The sequence below is a fragment of the Antechinus flavipes genome, chromosome 5 (genome assembly GCF_016432865.1).
Source record: "Antechinus flavipes isolate AdamAnt ecotype Samford, QLD, Australia chromosome 5, AdamAnt_v2, whole genome shotgun sequence".
NCBI classification, from domain to species: Eukaryota; Metazoa; Chordata; class Mammalia; order Dasyuromorphia; family Dasyuridae; genus Antechinus; species Antechinus flavipes.
This window is the reverse complement of record NC_067402.1, coordinates 460,186-480,403: the sequence shown is the minus strand read 5'-3', so window position 1 is coordinate 480,403 and position 20,218 is coordinate 460,186. Positions and strand designations below refer to the sequence as shown.

The 20,218-nt window shown below is 40.1% G+C and overlaps 1 protein-coding gene and 1 long non-coding RNA gene across 7 annotated transcripts in view; both read right to left on the bottom strand.

Moving 5' to 3' along the window:
* Nucleotides 1-20,218, bottom strand: part of LOC127564356 (uncharacterized) — a 177,595-nt gene that overhangs the window by 49,757 nt on the left and 107,620 nt on the right. The window lies entirely within an intron of this gene.
* LOC127564347 (zinc finger protein 260-like) lies at nucleotides 1,815-19,696 on the bottom strand. 6 transcript variants are annotated; one of them, XM_052000825.1, is made up of 5 exons: nucleotides 19,551-19,696; nucleotides 18,867-19,043; nucleotides 17,838-17,890; nucleotides 8,413-8,539; nucleotides 1,815-4,639 (listed from the first exon to the last, which is right to left on the bottom strand). In XM_052000825.1, the coding sequence occupies exons 2-5, from the start codon at nucleotides 18,895-18,897 to the stop codon at nucleotides 2,790-2,792; spliced, it is 2,061 nt and encodes a 686-aa protein (XP_051856785.1). In that variant the 5' UTR covers nucleotides 18,898-19,043; nucleotides 19,551-19,696; the 3' UTR covers nucleotides 1,815-2,789. The 6 variants fall into 6 exon arrangements, with proteins under 6 accessions (XP_051856785.1, XP_051856783.1, XP_051856786.1 ...); XM_052000823.1 differs by lacking the exon at nucleotides 8,413-8,539 and adding an exon at nucleotides 7,062-7,188; XM_052000826.1 differs by lacking the exon at nucleotides 18,867-19,043.

Sequence of the window (20,218 nt, the reverse complement as noted above, 5' to 3'; positions counted from 1 at the left end):
AAACTATTAAAAACTTTTTATGATAAAGAGCAAACTGCTTTTGCTATATGAAAATGTTATTAATGTTAATAATTACTGATTATTATTACTGGTAGTATTTTTCAAACTGTTATCATTACTAAAGTGGTTTGAAAGAAAGATTGTGATTGACTTACGCAGGATGGGTAATTCTAAAGAACAAAACTGGGTAGTAGCAGGTAAAAAAAGAGCAATTACCTCATAAAAATAGGATATGGAAGAAAGAACTAATACAAAGGATGGAGATGAGGGGTGGAAGGCTGGCAATGTTGGTGTTAATCTCATCTGGGATGCAGAAGAAACAACATCCACATGTGGAGAAGTCTAGCAGTCTTCTGAACTTGGGACAGATAGATGGCACAGTGGATAGAGCAGCAGCCCTGAGTCAGGAGGACCCAACGTGATAGCCAGCCTAAGACAATTAACACATACTAGCTGTCTGACCCTGGACACGTCACTTAACCCTAGTTGCTCCCCAAGGTTTAAAAAAAAAAAACAAAACCTGAGGGGAAGAATGAGATTGGGGGTTTTTCAAGGGTATATGGAATAAAATTAGGAAAGTAGGGAGAAGATAAGGAACGTAAATTTAAAGTTTTGATTTAAATAAAGAATGAGGATAAGAAGCAAAGAGAAAGTAGCAGGGATAAGGCAAAAAGGGAGATTTCAAAGAAAAATAGGGAGTAATGATAAGAGGGAGATTCAAATGGTAAACAGAACTTTGTTAAATCTATGAGAACATAAGTCATTTCCCCAATTGATAAATGAAATGAATGGGCAGTTTTTGAAGGAAAAAAATCAAAAGAATTTATAGTCATATGTAAAAAAAGGCTCTAGACCATCATTGATTCTCTATGTAGACTAAAATTACCTTGAAATGCCATTTTACAGCTACCATATTGGCTAAAATGATCTAAGGATAGAAGGGACATGCTAAATCTTCCCTAGTTTATGAATTTACTAACAGGGGTAGCTAGGTAGCCTGGCACATGGATACATTGTTGGTGGAACTGTGAATGGATCCAACCATTCTGGAGAGCAATTTGGAACTATCCTCAAAAAGTTTTCAAACCTTGCATACCCTTTGATCCATCAATGTTTCTGGGATTATATTCCAGATCTTAAATGAGAGAAAGGGACCCACATGTGCCAAAATGTTTGTGGCAGCTCTTTTTATAGTGCCAAGAAAGTGGGAACTAAATGGATGCCCATCAATTGGAGAATAGCTGAATAAATCATGGTATAAATGTTTTGGGATATTCTTGTTCTGTAAGAAATGACCAGCAGGATGATTTCAGAGAGGTTTAGAGGAAAAAACAAACAAACAAACAAAAAAACAGAGAGGCCTGGACAGATCTACATGAATTGATGGTGAGTCAAATGAGCCGAACGAGAAACAAGAAGACTATACAACGATCAATGGATGTGGTTTTCTTCAACAGTGAGATGATTCAAACCAGTTCCACTTGTTCAGTGATGAAGAGAGCCATCTAAACACAGAGAGAGAACCATGGGAACTGAGTGTGGGCTACAACATAGCATTCTCACTCTCTCTGTTAGTATTTGCTTGCATTTTGGTTTTTTTCTCAGTTTTACTTTTTCTTCCTTCTTGATCTGATTTTTCTTGTGCATGAAGGTAATTATATAAATATGTATACACATATTGGATTTAACATGTATTTAACATAGTTAATATGTATTGGATACCTGCCAGCTAGGGGAAGGAGTGGGGAGAAGAGGAAAATTTGGAACAAAAGCTTGTGCAAGGGTCAATGTTGAAAAAATTACCCACGCATATGTTTTGTAAATAAAAAAGCTTTATTAAAATTTTTAAAAAATGAAAAAAATAACCCAACAACAAATAAAGCAAATAATGCTTTGCAATTGCCTTTTGTTTACATGTCATTTAATCCAATGCATGTCATGAATCAATAAATCTATTTAATAATAATTAGCTTTTAATTAGAGTTGAAAAGAATGAATTTTTATCTCTAAGAGAGAGTTTGTCCAATTTTTCTTCTATTTTTTGACCTCACAAATGTGAGAAAAATTTTTTTTTTATAATATTCTGTTACAAAATCGGAATACAGATGATGGTGCAGTAGATAGACTGTAGGCCTTAAGACATGAAGACCTGAGTTTTAATCTCAACTTAAAAACTTGATAGTCAAGCCAAGAGGTCTTTGTTTATCTCAGTTTCTTTCTCTGTAAAATAGGTTCTCACAAGGATAAAGCAAGACAATATTGATACAGTGATTTAATGAGGTACTATCTGGTCCAAGGTGGCTTTCCACCTAGTGATTTGTTGTCAGTCCTACTAGTCTGTAATCTCCATAGGAGCAGGGGACACCCTTTGCAACTCTTTTTTGGTTCCCACATGCCAAGGCCTGGCATGTATCAGGCTCATAAATGCTTGTTTACTTGAAGAAGTTCTAAGGAAGAGTGGTGCTAGAATATCAACCCAAGTCTTCTGAGTCCAAATGTAGGGATCATTTCATTATTCCATGCTTTCTTGCAAGTATGTGAATGGATGGAAAAGAATGATCCAATATGGCTAAGAAGCTGTCTGCCATCCCTAGTCATCTTTTATTTTTTTTCCCTTATGTTCCATGTAGTGTTATAGCTAAGGAAGGCTATGTATGAAAGGAATCAGCACTAGCACATCTTGTCCCAATATTCTCTACCTAAGTAATTTTCCTTATTTTAATGCTTTTACTTTCTTTCATAGATCTGGCAAGAACCAATCCTCTTTTTTATAAAAACCCCTTCCCATATTAGTTACATTCATAAGGTTCCTCTCCAGTGTGGATACTCTGATGTCGAATAAGAACTCTCTTGTCTCTAAAAGCCTTTCCACATTGGTTACATTTATATGGTTTCTCTCCAGTGTGGATTCTCTGATGTACATTAAGATTTCCTTTACGACTAAAAATCTTGCCACATTGGTTACATTTATAAGGTTTCTCTGGTGTATGGATTCTCTGATGTCTATTAAGAGCTTTACATTCTGTAAAAGCCTTTCCACACTGGTGACATTCATAAGGTTTCTCTCTAGTATGGGTTCTCTGATGTCTAGTAAGAACTACCTTGTCTCTAAAAGCCTTTCCACATTGGTTACATTTATAAGGCTTCTCTCCAGTGTGGATTCTCTGATGTCTAGTAAGAACTACCTTGTCTCTAAAAGCCTTTCCACACTGGTTACACTTATAAGGCTTCTCTCCAGTATGGATTCTCTGATGTACAATAAGAGATGCCTTACGTATAAAAGCCTTTTCACATTGGTTACATTTATAAGGTTCATCTCCAGTGTGGATTCTCTGATGTGCAATAAGAGAGACCTTACTTACAAATGCCTTTCCACATTGGTTACATTTATAAGGTTCATCTCCAGTGTGGATTCTCTGATGTGCAGTAAGAGATACCTTATGTTTAAAAGCCTTTCCACATTGGTTACATTTATAAGGTTTCGTTCCTGTATGGATTCTCTCATGTCTATTAAGACCTCTACTTTCTGTAAAAGCCTTTCCACATTGGTTACATTTATAAGGTTTTTCTCCAGTATGGATTCTCTGATGTATAGTAAGAGCTGCCTTATCTCTAAAAGCCTTTCCACATTGGTTACATTTATTAGGTTCCTCTCCAGTGTGGGTTCTCTGATGTAACGTAAGATGTACATTTTTTATGAAAGTCTTTCCACATTGGTTACATTCATAAGGTTTCTCTCCAGTGTGAATTCTCTGATGTCTATTAAGAGCTTCACTTTCTGTAAAAGCCTTTCCACATTGGTTGCATTTATAAGGTTCCTCTCCAGAGTGGATTCTCTGATGTACAGTAAGCGCTCCCTTGTCTCTAAAAGCCTTTCCACATTGGTTGCATTTATAAGGTTCCTCTCCAGTGTGGTTTCTCTGATGTTCAGTAAGAGAGACCTTATATATAAAAGCTTTGCCACATTGGTTACATTTATAAGGTTTCTCTCCAGTGTGGATTCTCTGATGTGCAGTAAGAGATACCTTATGTTTAAAAGCCTTTCCACATTGGTTACATTTATAAGGTTTCTCTCCAGTGTGGATTCTCTGATGTACAGTAAGATATTCTTTACGACTAAAAATCTTTCCACATTGGTTACATTTATAAGGTTTCTCTGTTGTATGAATTATTTGATGTCTATTAAGAGCTCCACTTTGTGTAAAAGCCTTTCCACATTGGTTACATTCATAAGGTTTCTCTCCAGTGTGGATTCTCTGATGTACAGTAAGATATCCTTTACGCCTAAAAGCCTTTCCACATTGGTTACATTCATAAGGTTTCTCTGTTGTATGGATTTTATGATAAAGAGGAAAACTATTTTTACATTTGAAAGACTTTCCATATTGGTTACATTTAATAGGTTTTTCTGTAATGTGGATTCTCTCATGTCCAGGAAGAGCCCACTTTTCTGTGAAAACTTTCCCACTTTGATTATATTCACAAAATTTCTCTGCACTGTGGATTTTCTCAAGTGTATCACAAATATCTTTCCAAGAGATGTGACCAGGACCATCACTGATGAATCTTAGCTTGTAAGTTTCTACAGAAAGACTTAGCTCTGGAGTACTTTCCTTCATTTCAAGTCTGATTTCTCTTTCTGAAAAAAAAATTAGGAAAACAACAATAAAACAAATACAGACACTACACTCCCACACATCTATATTTATATCCTCTTCCTTCCATCAGTAGAATGGAAACTCAGTAATTTTCTTTTTCCCAAAATAGCCATTAAATATTCATAATAAGTCACTTAAAAATCATATTAGCTCACACCCTAAGGATGAGTTAATTTCTAATGAGCTTTCTGCTCAAATACGTGGGATCCTTACAGTAAGCCTGTGACAATACAGAAAGTGCCTTCATTCTCACTATGTGCCTAACTAAGGCCAACAGCTCAGAATGGTTCAGTGAGTTGAACCAAATCCCAGCAGTTGAGACTGGAATTCATACCCTATGGATGGGTATGTTCTCATTATAGCATTTGATATAAATTATTCCCACTCTCAATTTTCCCCTTTCTCTTTCATTATCTGTACTTTCTGGTGATTACTTTTAATTGTATTTATTTATTTTTTCTACATTATCTGAGATCACATTCACAATACTAACACTCTTGCTTTTCATAAGTTTTTTTTTTTTCTTTTTATCTAAGGCATAAGTGATTTAGTTCTGATCCATTCCTTTTTTTTTTTTTTTTTTAGATAGCCATTACCCATTTCTTTAAAAAAAAAAAAAAAAAAAACATATCATTGTCTTTCTCTCCAAAATGTAGCAGTGACTTCAGGGTAACTCCAAGAAGCCTCAGTCACAACAACTTTCATACCCCTGTTGGCACCCATTCACCGGAAAGCAGCTCCTCAGGCCTTCCTGGGACAGTATTAATTGTGATTTTTTTGCTTAAAATAAGAGATCACATATTTGCTGGGAACTAGAAGCCCTGGAAAAGGAAATCAGTTAGGGAAAAAGATGGAGAGAATTTTTAAATTTAATTTAATTTAATGAGGGAAAGGGTGAAGATCCAGAGCTGCCTCCATTTTGAGATTTGCCCCTTTAGGTTCATGTATATCAGTCTATACTCATCCATTAGTGCTTGTCAAGCAAGGAACTCCAAAGAGGATGTGTCCCATTCTGCTGTTGTACCACTTGTTCTGAGAAAGAGCCAAGTGCTCTTCCCCCACATTGTCTCCTTTTAGGCGCCATTCTGGCAGAAACTTTTAACCTGGGTAAATAGAGTTATTGGGCCTGACAAGCCTTAAGCCTGATCAATAGGGACCTTAGTCTTGCCACCCTTCTTCACAGAAGGACAGACTCATCCCATAGTTTCCATAATCCATTATCTAGAAATTATCTAAAAATTTAAGGGAGCCAGTAGTGCAGTGGAGATAGACATAATGTATCCAAGTTTAAATTAAGCCTCAGACTGTTACTAACTGTATATTCCTTTGTAAGTCCACTAAACGTGTTTGCCTTAGTTTCCTTAGCTCTTAAATGGGGATAATATATCACCTAACCTGGAAGGTTAATATGATATAATTGACAAATTCTGCTTTATCTTTAATTTACAACAAGCATTTCTATGACATAGTCCAATAAAAAAGATGATTGAATGCAAAACTGTAAATCTACAATGTACAACTTGCTATTTCTTTCAAATGGACAACCAAATGATAAAGTAGATTTTTTTCCTTGACTTTGCCTATCCCCATGCTAGAGATGGCTACTATTACATAAATACATATATACACAAATACATATAAGCATACATATATATATACATACATATATATAAACATATAGATGTGTAAAATTCTACTATACATCTTTCTACCTATTAGTTCTTTATCTGGATATAAATAGAATCTTTATTTCCTTCTTTATCTATAATTTGGGGACTTACAGTAGTCAAAATAGCTCATTTCCTGGAAGTTGTTCTTATATAATATTGTTGGGAATATATTGTAAAGAAAGCAGAAGGTACAACACTTGGCAATAGTAATTGAAAAGAAATGCTTATTCCCTTCCACCCCTTTCCCACTATTCATGATGGAATTTGAGGGCAATGGGAAGGCAGATTAAGGACAAACTTCCTATACTGGGAACAACTAGGACTTTGGGATATAAATTGATGCTCTTAAAAAAGAAGAATATTCCAAATGCTAGAACCATCCCAAAGAAGAATGGTTTGTAAGAAAAACCTGCTTGAGCAATTTTCAGAGCTTTGGAAATAAATTTGTTTCCAAGTAGAGGTTAGACAACATAACCTCTGAGATGCTTCTACACTGATTTGATCTCTGACTTGAAGCTTCCTAAAACTGGGAAGAGTCAGCTTCAGGAGCAACAAAGGACACCCTCAGTTTCCAATCATACAATGCAAAACAGTGCAGGAGGATTCTGTCTCTTGGACACAGGAGACCAGCACTTTCCTCATTCTGAAAACCCCCCTTTCGCTCACTAGACCCTGGATCTAAACATATTCCCTTTGATTGCAGGTTCAGAGTTACCCAGGGAAATGTCCTTACTTAGGGAGAGCAGGTTCCAGGCATTCTCCAACATGACCTCCTTGTACAGCTTCTTCTGCGGATCGTCCAAAAGGCTCCATTCCTCCTGGGTAAAGTCCACAGCCACATCCCTGAATGTCACCAACTCCTAAATCAACAAAAAACATGAGATATGGAGCCAAAATTCCTTTCAGAATTCAAGAATTCAAACCCCTTCAATTTCCAGAAGGAAACTGAAGCACAGAGAAGGGATTTGCTCAAAGGTCACACCATTTTGGAGTGTCAGAGTCAGGTTCTGGAACCATGATCAGTAAGAGTCTTCTTGAATATTGAGAAAAGCATTTTATAGGATCACTTGGGGAAAAAAAACCTGAGAAATGTTTTATGTGTAATCAGGAAGAAAGCTTGTGTTTTATCTGAGAGGTAAATGGATCTGAGGAGAACTAGAAGGTGATGGGAAATTTTTTCCTCAGCAGAACTGATTCCAGTGATGTATTCTAAAGAAAATTCTGCAAAGAGTTTGTGAGAAGCAAGTACACAATACTCTGGGAGAAAAAACATATATGTGATCATTTAAATGAGAACAGAATTAAAGAAAAGATATATATATATACATATATATATATACATACATATATATAAACATATAGATGTGTAAAATTCTACTATACATCTTTCTACCTATTAGTTCTTTATCTGGATATAAATAGAATCTTTATTTCCTTCTTTATCTATAATTTGGGGACTTACAGTAGTCAAAATAGCTCATTTCCTGGAAGTTGTTCTTATATAATATTGTTGGGAATATATTGTAAAGAAAGCAGAAGGTACAACACTTGGCAATAGTAATTGAAAAGAAATGCTTATTCCCTTCCACCCCTTTCCCACTATTCATGATGGAATTTGAGGGCAATGGGAAGGCAGATTAAGGACAAACTTCCTATACTGGGAACAACTAGGACTTTGGGATATAAATTGATGCTCTTAAAAAAGAAGAATATTCCAAATGCTAGAACCATCCCAAAGAAGAATGGTTTGTAAGAAAAACCTGCTTGAGCAATTTTCAGAGCTTTGGAAATAAATTTGTTTCCAAGTAGAAGTTAGACAACATAACCTCTGAGATGCTTCTACACTGATTTGATCTCTGACTTGAAGCTTCCTAAAACTGGGAAGAGTCAGCTTCAGGAGCAACAAAGGACACCCTCAGTTTCCAATCATACAATGCAAAACAGTGCAGGAGGATTCTGTCTCTTGGACACAGGAGACCAGCACTTTCCTCATTCTGAGAACCCCCCTTTCGCTCACTAGACCCTGGATCTAAACATATTTCCTTTGATTGCAGGTTCAGAGTTACCCAGGGAAATGTCCTTACTTAGGGAGAGCAGGTTCCAGGCATTCTCCAACATGACCTCCTTGTACAGCTTCTTCTGCGGATCGTCCAAAAGGCTCCATTCCTCCTGGGTAAAGTCCACAGCCACATCCCTGAATGTCACCAACTCCTAAATCAACAAAAAACATGAGATATGGAGCCAAAATTCCATTCAGAATTCAAGAATTCAAACCCCTTCAATTTCCAGAAGGAAACTGAAGCACAGAGAAGGGATTTGCTCAAAGGTCACACCATTTTGGAGTGTCAGAGTCAGGTTCTGGAACCATGATCAGTAAGAGTCTTCTTGAATATTGAGAAAAGCATTTTATAGGATCACTTGGGGAAAAAAAACCTGAGAAATGTTTTATGTGTAATCAGGAAGAAAGCTTGTGTTTTATCTGAGAGGTAAATGGATCTGAGGAGAACTAGAAGGTGATGGGAAATTTTTTCCTCAGCAGAACTGATTCCAGTGATGTATTCTAAAGAAAATTCTGCAAAGAGTTTGTGAGAAGCAAGTACACAATACTCTGGGAGAAAAAACATATATGTGATCATTTAAATGAGAACAGAATTAAAGAAAAGATATATATATATATATATATTTTTTTTTTGAGAAAGCGGAATAAAGTCTTATCTGATGAAAAATGAGGATTCTGAAGAGATATTCATCCGGATTTGGCCTGCACTATGTGGTAGGAGACAATTTCCAATGGAGTCAAATAGAATTTCCTGTTGTCATACTGAAGGCCTGAGATCACTCTGGATATGATGTTGTTATGGGCAAAACAGCTCACTTTTGTAATTATTTGTAATTGCTTTCATTTGTTTAAAGCATTTATTCCTTAATTATAATATTTCATTAAAGAAATGCAAGAGTAACTAGAAAAAGGCTTCCTTCATTCATTAAAAACCAATTCATAAGGCAATATTGCCAGATTCTTTACGAGAAACATGTTTTAAAGAGATGCCTGGAAATCTATCATGTTGGGAGAAGAATCACGAAATTGAGTTAAAAAGCCAACAGATGGATGAGATATTGGGAAGGACAGACAGATCTGAGAACATCCTTCTGCGTGGCCAGTGTGTGGAATAGAGAGATAAGGTGAATTCTTTTTCTGTATTTTATTTTTTATTATTTCTATATCTCTGTTAGCTATATACATATGGTGTGTGCAAGCCAATATTTACTTAAAAACTTTAGATATATTTACTTAACCAGAAATGATGACATTTATCCTTGTTCAATGTTATCAATATTTAGACTATTAGTTTAAATGATTTCAGCTCAACAATCTGAAGTCTGAAGGTGTGATCGATGATTCCTCTCGGAAAAAAGGAAACAAACCATTGCATTCTAATGTGCCTTTTGTACCAATGTTTAACATTCAATTAGGGGAGAGGGCACCTATTTCTCTGCTCCCCAACTTATGACATAATCCTTTATAACAGAACTATAAAAGCTGTATATCGTTACTAATTCTTTAGCCCTTGAGCTTTCTTTTTCTTATCTCGTGTTGGGATGGCTCACCCTCCAGAGGTTTTAATAAACAACTTTTCTGCTTTCTACTGAGTGATCTTTGAGTAGTCATTTTGGATTAGGGTCTTCTACATCCCTCACATAAGCTTGTCTCTATTTCCAGCCTGCTACATGGACACTATGTGTTTGGGCAATGCACTTAGACTCTGATGGTTTTCCATCTCATGTTTGCCAGAAGTTGATGTGATCTATGGTGTGGGGTTTGTTGCCAAATGATGGCAGGCCTCCAAAGTTGGGCTTTGGTCACATGAAGAATTCACTCTGGTCACACTCTTTGAGAAAAGGTAGATTTATTTAGGGGAATAGGTAAAAGGCAAAATGAAGGGATACAATAGACACCGGGAATGGTCCAAATGACAAACAGTTGGGAAAGCATGTGAAAGAAAAGTTCCTTAGAGGAACTCAGTTACCTAGCAGAAAGGGAGAACCTCTAAATCCTACATTTCTTAGGGGAAATATAGCAATAATTTCAAGGTTCCCTGACCTTTGGATGCTTCTGTTCTAACACTATGTCAAGGAGTCAGGAGCCTTCTGGCTTTGGAATCAGTGATCCCAAGGTCCCCCTGGCCTTAGAGTGCTATTGTTCTGACAATCCGTCTATCAATGATTGTTAAAAAAAAAAAAAAAAAAAAAAAAAAAAAACATGCTCTCCCAAATCTATTTCCTTTGGTACATTTCCAGTGTCCATTGTATCCCTTCATTTTGCCCTTTACCTATTCCCTTAAATAAATCTACCTTTTCTCAAAGAGTGTGGCCAGAGTGAATTCTTCATGTGGGAAGGAGAGAAATCCTCATTGCAAAGGAGAGGAAAAATAGATGAAATTTAAGAGATGAACACACATTTAATGAAACTGGAGGTAAAGGACATACAGCATCTTCTAAATGGGTCAATGTGGAATATACAAATTTTTTTGCAACATATGAAACTTCTATAAAAATTAAGCATTAGCATAAAGAGAGACTGCACCCAAATGTAAAAAGGTACAAATAATTAAACATCCTTTCATTCCCTGTGAGAAATGGATGGATATTTATTTGATTTCCCCAGTTATGAGATTTAAATTGGAGAAATGAAACTTAAATTAGAAACCTGAAACCCACAAGGCCCTCAGAAAAGAATCAAGGGTGGAGGTCATCTTCCCCCAAGAGAATGTAAGCTCCTTGGGGGCAGGGCCTGTTTTTGTAATCAGGGGCAGTGGCCTGGGATCTGAAAAGAATATCTTGCTCTTTGCCCCCAGCCCTACTCAATTACCTTCCTCCTCTAGAATGTAAGTACCTTTGGGTACTTACGGGAGCAGATTCACATGTCCTGTAACTTCTGTAACATCCAATTAATAGGGAAACAGGGGAGGGATTGGGCTTCAGTAAATGAAATAAAATGTGGCCTTTGAAGTCTCAAAGGTCTTGCAAGAAAGTAAAAAAAATGTTTCCTGCATTCATCAGCCAATCAGTGGAGTTCTTGGGAAGAGATTCTGTTTCTTCTACACCCTAATGAAAGAAGAGTGGAAATTGTTAGGGATCAACAACAAATGACAGAAACCTAAATGGAGATTTACCAGTGACGTTTTAATGACTGAATCAGAGAACAAGGATTCAGGGATCTTAGAAATGATAACTTTGAGAACAATTGAACAATATCCCTAAATTTCTGGGAATCAAGTAATGGAGTCCTTAGGGGGAAACTCAGACTTACCACCACACATTAAGGGTGATAGTTAATAGTTTATAGAAAGTTGCAGAACACACAGTGAATCCTCCTAAGTTAAGGTAATTTCTGGGAAATAGTAACAAAGTACATGAATAATTGAGAGAAATCCCATCAAAATAAGTAAAATATGCATACAGTATCTAGGAATTAAAAAGGTTGTATAAATTCAATTGCAAAGCAATCCTTAAAGAAATGCAAGACAATGTAAAAAGTAGAAGAATCATCAGTGCTCATGACTAGGTTGTGCCAACATACAAATACCACCAAATTATAATTTTTAAAATTCTTCTTTTCTAAGGCAATTAGGGTTAAGTGACTTGCTCAGTGTCACACAGCTAGGAAGTGTTAAGTGTCTGAGGCCAGATTTGTTCAGTTCTCCTTACTTCAGGGCTGGTCCTCTCTACACTGCACCACCTCACTGCCCCACCAATATAATTTAAACCTTTACTGTTATACTATTTTGTATACATTTTGATTCAAATTTTACAATTTGGGGAAGACCTTAGTTTCCAAGGAGCCTCAAGCCACTTAATGGCTGTGTGACCCTGGGAAACTACTGAACACCTGTCTCTGTTTCTGCATCTTATGTAAACTGAAGAACATGAAAACACTTTTGGGATAGCTAAGCCAGGATGGCAGAGGGAGAAGGGGGAGGGAATTTGAAGGGGGTGCAATGTAGTAAAGTCCTCTCCAAAGACTCCTAAGAGATCTGGACAGTGTCACTGAGTGGGCTTTGATGAAAAAACTCAGAAAAATCCAAGTCCGTCATCCAGTTTGGCTCAGAGCAAGAGAGGCAGGGGAGAGAAGGGAAGGTTGTAAATTCTGGGGAAAAGTCTGGTGAGGAAGACACTTTACAGGGAGTATTCCTGCAGTCACATCCTGTGTAACAGGGCAGCAAGACTCAGATCCACATTAGGAAGCTGCAACAGGATGTTTTGTCACCCTTGATCCAGGTCCCAGTCACATAACCAGGGTCAAGGGAATCTGTCCTGGGGAGTGTTGGAATCTTTACAAACTGCTAACTAATTAGAGTTGATCTGATCTGGGTTTTGTCCTTCAGCCTCTGCCTCTGCTTTCTTCAGCCTCCAGCCAGCACAGAGATGGAATGAATCTCTTGTCTCCTTCACTTGGGGCTCGGCTAGCTTTCCGGTGAGTCTTTCAGACCAGCTTGGTCTCAGTGGGGGGCGTGCAGGAGCCCACTCACCTACCACAGTGATGTGAGATGAAGATGAATCTGGTTGTCCACTGAACTCTCGACTTGTAGCTTCTTCCTCTGAAAACTCTTCTTCTGCCACCAGCCAGCCAAGTGGAAAATATTCTTTCTTGCCTCGGAGAGAGGGCTTCTGGCGTAATTCCGCTGAAATCTCCCAAAGTGCTCTGTGTCTGCACCAGAGTCGCTCCTCTCCAATCCAGCTGAACTGTCTTCTGCCACCAAATGGAAAATATTCTGGAATAGATCTCTCTTCACTGGCCTTATATCTGACTCTTCTGAGAGAATGGGATTATGGGTTTTCTCCCATAGTGCTTTCTGGCCCTAAGAGCTTAAGGGAGGTGTGACACAAAGTTACAAAGTTTACTTTGTAAATCTGGCATACTTGTGAACTCTGATGAGTAAAGGTGTAAACACAAGCATTGTACTAATTAGTTCTACTTAGTACCTTGTTTCAGGTTCTGGCCCAAAACATCTTCTTGTAAGATCAGATCAACTCTAATTAGTTAGAAGTTTGTAAAGATTCCAACAGGGGAGGGAGGCCTTGGGGCAGAAAGCCAGGAAGTTAGGGTTAGCAGAAGCAGGGCCATGTCTCTGACTTGAGCTGCAAGGAAGGGTCTTCACTCCAGCCCAGCCAGGAATGGAATAACTAGGGAGGAAATCTCAGAATAAAGGGGAACCCACAATTCTGCCCTGAGTCAGCCAGCAGAGCTGATTAGGGGGCCAGCAGGGACAGAGTACAGCAGTAATCTGCTGTCCTCACATCCAGGTCACAAACAGAGCTCAGAGCAGGAGGAATGAGCAGACCACTTTGGGTGTAGGCCCACTCAGCACTCAACACCCACAAGAGCAGCCCAGACCTTCCCCCCAGGACTGCTGCAGCACCTAGCTCTATCTTCAAAAAGATCTGACCTGAAGAAATGGGCCAGAATGGGCGAACCAAGGAGCAAACAGGATCCTCTCCATGATCAGCACTCCTGTTATCTGAGACACTGAGGCAGAAATTCAGAGGAGGGACTCCTGTCTCCAAGCCCTGCCCCTTTGTTTGGCCATAAACCAAAGCGCTCCTGGTGGCCAAGAAAACACAGATCACTTCTGGAAAGAGAGCTTGGAATGAAAATGCCCAGAAACATTACAGTCAGAATGCAGAGCTTACAGGTCAGGGAGAAAACCTTGCAAGGTGCCGGAAAGAAAGTCCAGTGCAATTCAGGTACCAAGGAGCCACTATTAGGACCACAAAAAATTTGACAACAACATTGTTAAAGAGCACAGAACTAAGAAGAGAATACGCCAGAAAGCAAAGATACTCTCAGAGCCAAAAAGAATCTGTGAAATAAAACTGAATATAATGATAAGGGAGGAAAGGACCTTTAGTGAAAGTCCTTATAAGCATTTCTGATTTAAAAAAAAAAAAAAAAGATCGTAAATGGAGAAAACCTTAAAAGCTGAAGCACAAGGGAAGAGAAATGTCAAAAAAAAGTAATCCAGAATGAACTAGCCTCAGGGACTCAAAATAAAAGGACAAATTACTTATATTCAATTATGATGAGATGATGTGTCCCCTGGGATCCCTATTGAGGCTCACAGAGGGAATCAAAGTAAAGATGGGAGGGGTTCTGTTATGTCTTGATGATCTCAAGGAGAGACTGAAAAGAAGGAAAGAGGAATACCCTAAGGTGATGGAGAGAAAGGAGGGCTGGGAAATGTTATCTGAGGTAAGGAGGTCCACAATTAGACATTTCTGCAAACAAGGAGGAAGGAATGGGTGGGGACATCTGCTGTCTGAACTTCACTCATCTAGTCAAAGGAAGGAAAAATACACCTAATATAGAGATGAAGAAAGAAATACATTTTACTCACCAGTGAAAAGAGGAAGAAGAAAACAGGGAGGGGGAACTGTGGTGTTTTTCTTCTTTAATATAATAAGATAATGGTTCTCTCTGGGGGAGAGAGCAGGTTTCTCGGGGGAAGTTTTCTGGAGGCAGCCTTAGTATCAGTTCAGATCAATAATCACCCAAAATGCAGCCAAGTGATAAAAGTTCAGATCTTTTATTGTCTCCAATATAGCCCAGTTAGTTTTTCTTAGAGGCCTCTCTCTCTCCTTGGTTCTAAGAGCTCTTGCACTTTTGTCCTTTGCTTCTGCCTCTGCCTCCAGCCAGCACCAAGGTAAAAGTAATGAATCTTCCTTGCCTTTGAGGGAGGGCTTCTGGCTCTCAATCTCCTAGAATGCTCCTCTCTGACCCCAGTCAATGTTCCAAAGTAAAACTCCTCACTGAGAGAGGGCTTCTGGCTGAACTCACTTGACACTCCCTTCTCAATCTAAATTCAGCTCCACTCTTCCTGTAATTCAGCTGAATTCTGTCAGGGAGCCTCTGTCTGTTTCTTATATATGAGAGAGAGGGATTATGGGTTTCTTCCCAGAGGGCTCTCTGGTCCTAAGAGCTTCAAGGGAGGTGTGAATTCACAGTTACAAAGTTTACTTTGTGAAACTCCCATACTTGTGAACTCCAATGGGTAAAGGTGTGAACACAAGCATTGTATCAATTACATTGAGTTAACACTAGGATTCTTGTAATGGGCTGAGGCTTGAGTTGATGCACTGAGGTCCCAAGCACATGAGGCTAAATAGTAATTGGACCATACTCTATTAATACTTAAGCTTGGAGAAAGAATGGCCCCCACCCACTCTTTGTGCAAGTCCTGATGTGTTGTATAGGAAATGACGATTTTGGTGGGTGGAGGCAGGGGAGTGGAAAAGGAAGGGGAGGAGAGACTTTTTGGGATTGCCATTGCCACGGCTGCCTCCACAGTTGGCTCCACTGTTGGCTCGGCTCGCGTCGCTCTCTCTTAGCTCGCTTCCTGTCGCAACTGCCTATATTTGCTATCGCAATCTTTCTTGCCTATATTTGCTATAGCAATCTTTATTCACCTCTTCACTTCAATAAATATTGAAGATTTTTCCTTTAACCTGAATTCTTGACTCCGGCTGACTTTAAACACGTGGTCATTACATTTGGCGCCCAATGTGGGGCTGTTTTTCATTCCCTGTGGCAAAACTGTCCATTCATATCTTTTATAAGGCTCAGCTAAGTTAACGCTGGGCACTGAAAAGGCAAATCTTTTCATATCCTCCTTATCCAGAGGGATAGAATAGAAACAATCCTTAATATCGATGACCCAAAGAGGCCACTCTCTAGGCAATTGAGTAGGAGATGGAAGTCCAGGCTGAAGAGTTCCCATAGTTTCCATCTGTTCATTTACTTTTCTTAAATCAGTGAGCATCCTCCATTTTCCTGATTTCTTTTTTACAACGAACACTGGGGAATTCCAAGGACTTAGAGAAGGTTGTAAATGTCCTTGTTCAAGCTGCTCCTGTACTATATCTAATAAGGCCTGAATTTTATCGCTACCTAAGGGCCACTGTTCTATCCACACTGGTGTATCAGTTTTCCATTGGATAGGAACAGGTAAAAGTGTTGGCAGGCCTTCAACAGCAGCCCTGCTTAAAAAACCGAAGTACTCATTTTTAACCCTAATTGTTGTAAAACATCTCTTCCCCACAGATTGATGGGGAGTTTTTCAACTATAAAAGGAGTAAAAACTCCTGTTTTGCCTTCAAAAGTCCATCTCATAGGGGCAGCACTAACTTCAGCTGCTATTGATCCTCCTATTCCAGACATATAGGTGTCTGCTTTAATCTTTGGCCAGGAAGAGGAGGAAGGGGAGGAGATGGCTCAGTGGAAAGAGCACCAGCCTTGAAGTCAAGAGGACCTGAGTTCAAATCCAGCCTCAGACACTTAACAAACAGAAAAAGTTGTCGAAAGCAGCAAAAGCAAAAGAAGAAGAGAAACAAATCAGCTAACAGAGAGAGATGTGAGCTGAGCCAACCGTGGCAATGGCAATCCCAAAAAGTCTCTCCTCCCCTTCCTTTTCCACTCTCCTGCCTCCACCCACCAAAATCGTCATTTCCTATACAACACATCAGGACTTGCACAAAGAGTGGGTGGGGGCCATTCTTTCTCCAAGCTTACGTATTAATAGAGTATGGTCCAATTACTATTTAGCCTCATGTGCTTGGGACCTCAGTGCATCAACTCAAGCCTCAGCCCATTACAGATTCTAACATCTCCCTTGAGTTATCACCTTGTTTCAAGTGAAGTTAACATTAGGATTCCAACAGGAAACTAGAGGGAAGATGGACTAAGTGAGGGATTAGTCCTAAGAAAAACAAAGTCAAAGGATGTAAAGGAATATATGCTGATCTTCTGGAGGTGAGAGGGGAATCTGGGGGATTAGCTGTGAATGAGGATTGAATGAAGGAAATTCCATAAAAAGAATGGAAAACAAGGGCACTGAACCCAGAGGAGAATAAAGAGCCACCAAGATTCCAGAGGGACAGTGAGAATGAAACATGCTGCCTGCCACTTAAAGGTGGAAGACTGGTGCGGACTGAGGAGCATTTTGTAGGATATAGTCACTGTGCTCTGTTTTATTTTTCAGATTCATGGTATGTTGCGTGTAATGGAGTTTGTTTTACTTGTTTTGATGTAATGTGGGGAGCAGGTGATGTAATGAAAAGGGGACTCTTGATTGATACAAATGTGCATGTGTGTGTGTGTGTGTGTGTGTGTGTGTGTGTGTGTGTGCAGGTGTATCCATAGAATGTGTATACTTGTATGTATAAAAAATCTGATCAATGCAGTGACCCAGCAGTTCCTGAGAACTCAGGATGGCCTGCTGTCTACCTCCTGATAGCTGATTCTCCAGATGTAACTCAAGATGCCGAGGACCCAATGGGCCAGTTTGAAATATAGAGCAGAAGAGTGTTGTTCCTACACTGTTCCACCTAATTCTTCTTTTGTAAAGAAAGGATCCACACGTAAACCGTTGCCAGCTTCACTGTCCATCTTCTGTGATTGTGGAAGTGCTTGTGACTGCTGATGGTGCTCTCATTGTGGATGGACTGCACTCACCTGAGGAAGAGGTCTGAAGCTTCCAGGACACATTCCCTCTGGCTCCAGGCTCCCTATGGAGGTAGCAAAGTGTCCAAAGTGACTCCATTTTGTCAAGTTCTTCCATCTGGTCCCTGGCCTTTACCTCAGAGACCACTGCCCCCACCCTTTATAGCACCACAAATAAAGCAACAGCTAAATCTCTTATTAACCATGGTCACAACTAAATATGGGAGATTTTAATTCTAAGCCTCTTTGAAAACTAAGAGAAAGTCCTAGAGCTCCTGGCAGAGTCCTTCCACTTAATTACCTCTGCATAGAAAAGCTTATCTTACCCACTCTATCATCTTAGTCCCGGGCTGCTTCTCTTCTTGTTCATAGTCTGGATGACCCCTTTGGGACCCTCATAATAAAACCATTTCAATTTCCTTCCAATTTTGGTGTCTAAATTTGTCCCAGTACTTACTTGGGCCAGGCCTTGGTCCCCTGAAGACTGAACTGGAGAGGGAGAACCATTCCAGAAAGGGAAAGGTGTTTTCATAGACAGGAAGCAAATCTCAGAGACTTACAGGGGGTGATCCTGCTCCTGTCTTCAGGGAAAAGACAGGCAGCAGGCAGGGTAGGGACAGGATGGAAAATGAAAATGGTCTGAACAGGAAAATCCATCCCCTCCCTCTCTTTCTCCTCTTCTTGTCCCTCCTCTCCCTGTACTCTTACAGAAACCCCAGAGATACAAAGGGCTTGGGATCCCAGGTAGGAGGAGACCAGTCTGTGCCTCAATGTCTCCTGAGTCAGAGCTCTCTCTCCACTGTATCCCCTCTCCCCAACTAACACACACATAATTCTAGATAATAGAGTGACTCCTTGATGTAGGAGGGAAGGTTGCCAGGGAAGGTGGGCATGAGGAGGGCTGTACAATGGAGCCACCAGGGAATGACCAGGGTAGTAAGCCTGAGTCAGGAAGACAAAATCCAATTTGGGATTCAGCTCCGAAGACTCTGAAAAAAGAGGGGTCAGAGAAGCAAGAAGTCTGGGAAGTGAGGGTAGTACCTGGGAAGGAAGAGGGATGCATATAAGTCATGGCTGGGAAGTCGGGGATACTGGATTGACAAAAGTGCTCCAGGGGGGCAGCTTATCCTGGAAAAGCAGGGAGTCCATGTTCCAAGGTCAAACCAGGAGCCAGAGAGGACACCTGGGACACTCTGGTGGCGCCTGGGCTTGGGGTCCCTAAAGGGAAAGAAGAGACAGGGAACAACATACCTGGGCCTGATAGGGAACCAGCCCAAGAGCCCTGGGTTCAATTAAGGGATAGCAGGAAAAAGCTTTGGTCACTGTCCAGGGTAGAGTCCCGAGGGTAGGAAGACGGGACTCAAGGATCCTTAAAAAGGATTGGGTCTGAAGGAGGACATCTGGATCTCTAAGCAAGAGGTGGGGACAGGGAGACAGGATGCCCGGGCCCTGAGCAGAAGACTGAAATCTGCACTCCTGGATTCCTACGGACAAAGTCTGAAGTCTGAAAGGCAAAGCCAGGCAGGGTGAGCCAGGAAGTTGTGCAAAGGTTGGGAGTCTGGAAAAGGTTTAAGGGTTCCTCATGAAAAAGAAGGTTTGGTAGAAAGGGATGTTCCTGATAGACCCGGAGATCACTCACCACAGATCAGAAGAGGAGAATGAGACCCAGTGGCAAGAGCAATGAACAGAAGCCAGGAAATAAAAGGGATGTTGGCTCAGACCTACCTGGGAGCTGCAAGCACTGGGCTGGCTTCCAGATGACAAGGGGATCGTAGCTGGAAGGGAAAAAAGGTAAGAGATCTGAGGTGGGTGGAACAAACGGATCTCAGCTCTGAGACTTCCTGCTTCCGGCCAACTCGGTCTGGAAGGAATTTGCTAGTCTCAGAAGCTCCTTCCTGCCCAACCCCCAGGAAACACATTCATCCAATCACATCCAGGGGCAGGATTTAAGGATTCTCACAATGTCTCCCACGTGATCCCTGCCTTTCTCTGTTCACCTTCACTCCATCTCCCTCCCAACATGCAAACAAAACTCCTCCCAGGCCTCCAAAGTCCACCCCAGGCTCACACTCCACCTGAGTTGTCACCTCTCTGGATGGTCATCTGTGAGAGCTACTCCTTTGCTCCCAGACTCACTTCCTCCTCCTCCTGAGCAGAAAGACTGCCCTGCTAAAAGAAGAGGACGCTGAAAGGACGTCCCATTCTGTCTAAGAGAAACCTCTTGGTCCATGGTGCTGGAGTTTAGATGTGTGTTTTAAATGTGTGTGTTTTTAATATATAATAATATGAAATATGTGTGTGTGTGTGTGTGTATGTATGTGTGTGTGTGTGTGTGTGTGTGTGTGTGTGTAATGATATATATTATCTGATAGATTGACTCTTGATGGTAAAAA